General features: G+C 47.0%; 1 protein-coding gene across 2 annotated transcripts in view; it reads left to right on the top strand.

The window, feature by feature from the left end:
• The first annotated feature begins 6 nt into the window (after positions 1–6).
• PIGV (phosphatidylinositol glycan anchor biosynthesis class V) overlaps positions 7–2,824 on the top strand; it is a 12,255-nt gene continuing 9,437 nt past the window's right edge. The window contains exons 1-2 of one of the 2 annotated variants that reach the window (XM_015557289.1): positions 7–151; positions 586–670. In XM_015557289.1, the coding sequence (XP_015412775.1) occupies positions 51–151; positions 586–670 (186 nt within the window). In that variant the 5' untranslated portion in view covers positions 7–50. Of the gene's footprint in view, positions 344–585; positions 671–2,824 lie in introns of both variants that reach the window. The other variant, XM_006777491.2, reaches the window with a different exon arrangement.

The raw sequence follows: 2,824 nt of genomic DNA, 5'->3' as shown, positions 1-2,824 counted from the left end.
GCCTCTGGCCTTGAGGACCCTTGTTTCAGCGATTTCCCCACCCACAGGGGATGACAGTCTCCCAGAGTCCAGGGCTCCCGTTCAGGCTTTCCTGCATTCTCAGGCCCTCCCTGCCCTCAGCACACCCGTCGTCGGACAAGACCGGGCTGGAGTAGGGAGACCTGGGTTGTAATCCTGTGTTAGAAAAAGCGCATCCTCTTTGGCCAGTGTGAGGCCTGCTAGGAAGAGCATGAGGTTTCAGAATTTAAAAATGAGAGAAAATGACGTTCTCTTCAAATATAGACTTGAGTGTGCCGCTTGACCCCAATGAGCCTCAGTTTCCACATCTATAAAAATGGCGACGGTAATTATACTGGCCTCACAGGGTTTAATGAGATCTCTGATGCAAAAACGGGAGATTTTTATTACTCACCTCGGGGGCCTATTTATCTCATGGGAAAATGGAGTACAACTAGTAGCTTTGTGTCCTGACAGTTCAGAGAGAGTGATTTGGCAAAGGGGTTGTTGGGAATGAGGGTGGCAATTAGCTGAGAGGGAGGACTCACTGGCTTTATTTTGTTTTTACTTGGTTTACCTGTAAATTAGGGCTACAAGTCTCCTGTGGTCGCTGGGGCTAGAGCTTGACTCTGGAGAGAGGAAGGAAGAATGGCAGCCTGGTGAAGAGGCAGAGGTGGGTTAAGTGCTTTTCTGTTCCTAACTTCTCTTCTGCATGTGGGTGGGAACTGAAGAAGGGCAGAAAGTGAAGGGTAGAGAACCAGTGACCGTGTGAGGTTTGGTGGTGCCTGTTTCTATGATTCCTCTTGATTCAGCGAGTCAAATGTTGGATAGATTCACAAACTGCCTCTTTGGGGTTTTCCGAAGCTTGCCTTTGAACTGAATTTTGATGAGCAAACCGTGTGCTGTTGGTGGCCCCTCCCTTCCTCTTGGCTTCCTGGTGATGGAGTAAGCAGCAGGCGCCCTCTTGTGCTGAGGATAGGTACTGTTGCTATTGGCCAATCTTGCTTCCTTTATGGAGAAATTTTATTTTTCTACTAGAGGCCCACTGCACGAAATGTGTGCACCGGAGGGAGGGTCCCCTCAGTCCGGGAACCCTCAGGGGATGTCTGACTGATGGGGAGCAGGCCTGAGCCGGCAGTTGGATGTCCTTACTGTTGCAGTGGAGGCAGGAGAGGCTCGCTTGCCAGTCGTGAGCTGGGCTCAGGGCTTCTGGCTGAGCGGTGCTCCCCCTGTGGGAGCACACTGACCACCAGGGTGCAGCTCCTGCATTGAGCCTCTTCCCCCTGGTGGTTACTGAGCATCATAGCAGTCAGTCGTTCTGCTGTTCGGTCGATTTATTATATAGGACTAGAGACCTGGTGCACAGATTCATTCACTGGTGGTGTCCCTCGGCCTGGCCTGCGCCCTCTCACAATCTGGAACCCCTCAGGGGATGTCAGACTGCCATTTTTGGCCTGATCCCCACAGGCCAGGCCGAAGGACCCCACCAGTGGACGAATCTGTGCACCGGGCTTCTTGTATGCATATGAGATCTTTGGTTAATCTCTTCCTGCTCTCTCCCCTACCCCCTTTCCTCTGAGATTCATCAGTCTGTTCCATGTTTCCATGCCTATGCATTGAGTGTATGCCCCCTTGTGGTCAGTGTGCATCATAGCTATTGGTCCAATGGTCACTTAGGCTTTTAGATATATAGATGGCTTCTTGTGACTTTGTAGTCTTGCTCTTAACAGGAGTATGGTGAGAGGAATACTTTGAGCAGTGATTTTATACCCAGAGCCAATGAACTAGTAATGACACATCCTGTTCTTACCACTTACACTCAATCAGAACACAGGCTTAAAATAGTCTGTTTGTATGCTAGGCCCCGGGGATATAGTTGTGAACCCTTAAGGAAGACAAAGCCCCTGCCCTCCCAAGCAACTTACTTAAGCAATAGCACTAAGACCACATGTCAGAGTACAATGAGAGCACATAGCTTAGTGAAGGTCAGACAAGAATTTCAGACAAGTGATACCTAAAGGCTTGGTAGGTATTAGCCAGATCAGAGAAGAAAGAAAAATATTCCAGCCCTCCCTGTTAATTTCTCAATTTTAATTTTTTTTTTCTTTAAGGATAGAACCCTGACATATATCAGGAACTCAATGGATGTTTGTGGGGTGGAACTGGGGCAAGAACACCAAATCAGGGAGTTGTATCTGATGTTCTTGCCCTTCTTTCTGATTTCCCAGACTGGTTTTGTAAGAGCCATTGCTACTTCTTTTAGCCCAAGAGACTTTGTGGTGTGTTGTTTTTTGTTTTTTTTTAATAATAAAAAGCCTTAAAGTGCATTCCTTGCCTCAAAATGGCTTTGCAGTTGTTTATATGTTACTGCCATTCCAACAAAGAAATGCGAAATACATTTTCTCTGTCTCTAGTAGTCAACTCTGTCTTCCCCCTAAGTTTGTTTTAGCAATGTAAGCTGGTTTAAGTCCTGCCGAGTGGTGGTTTTCTTTTCCTTCTCCACTTAATTTAACAGACCAGCTGAACACACATTAGAGAGCTAAGCTGAAGCGTGTAGTCATTATGGTCTTTCCAGTTCAGCTCTATGCCCCATTTTTGGGACTCTGGTTTGGGACCTAGTTTATTATTCTGGGCAAGAGGAAAAGGGCACACACCAAATAACACCAACCACAATATAGATGTAGTAGAGCACTTCTTCACACTTTAGTCCATTTCACCGTCATGACAGTTCTGTGAGATGGGCAAAATAATCTGATCTCATTGTATACATAAAGAACTGAGGTTCAGAAGGACTAAATGAGAACTTGTGAGTGACAGAGCCGGGGCC

Source organism: Myotis davidii, unplaced genomic scaffold, assembly GCF_000327345.1.
Source record: "Myotis davidii unplaced genomic scaffold, ASM32734v1 scaffold149, whole genome shotgun sequence".
NCBI classification, from domain to species: domain Eukaryota; kingdom Metazoa; phylum Chordata; class Mammalia; order Chiroptera; family Vespertilionidae; genus Myotis; species Myotis davidii.
Note: the sequence above shows the minus strand (reverse complement) of the source record. Positions and strands in the feature narration are given on the sequence as shown.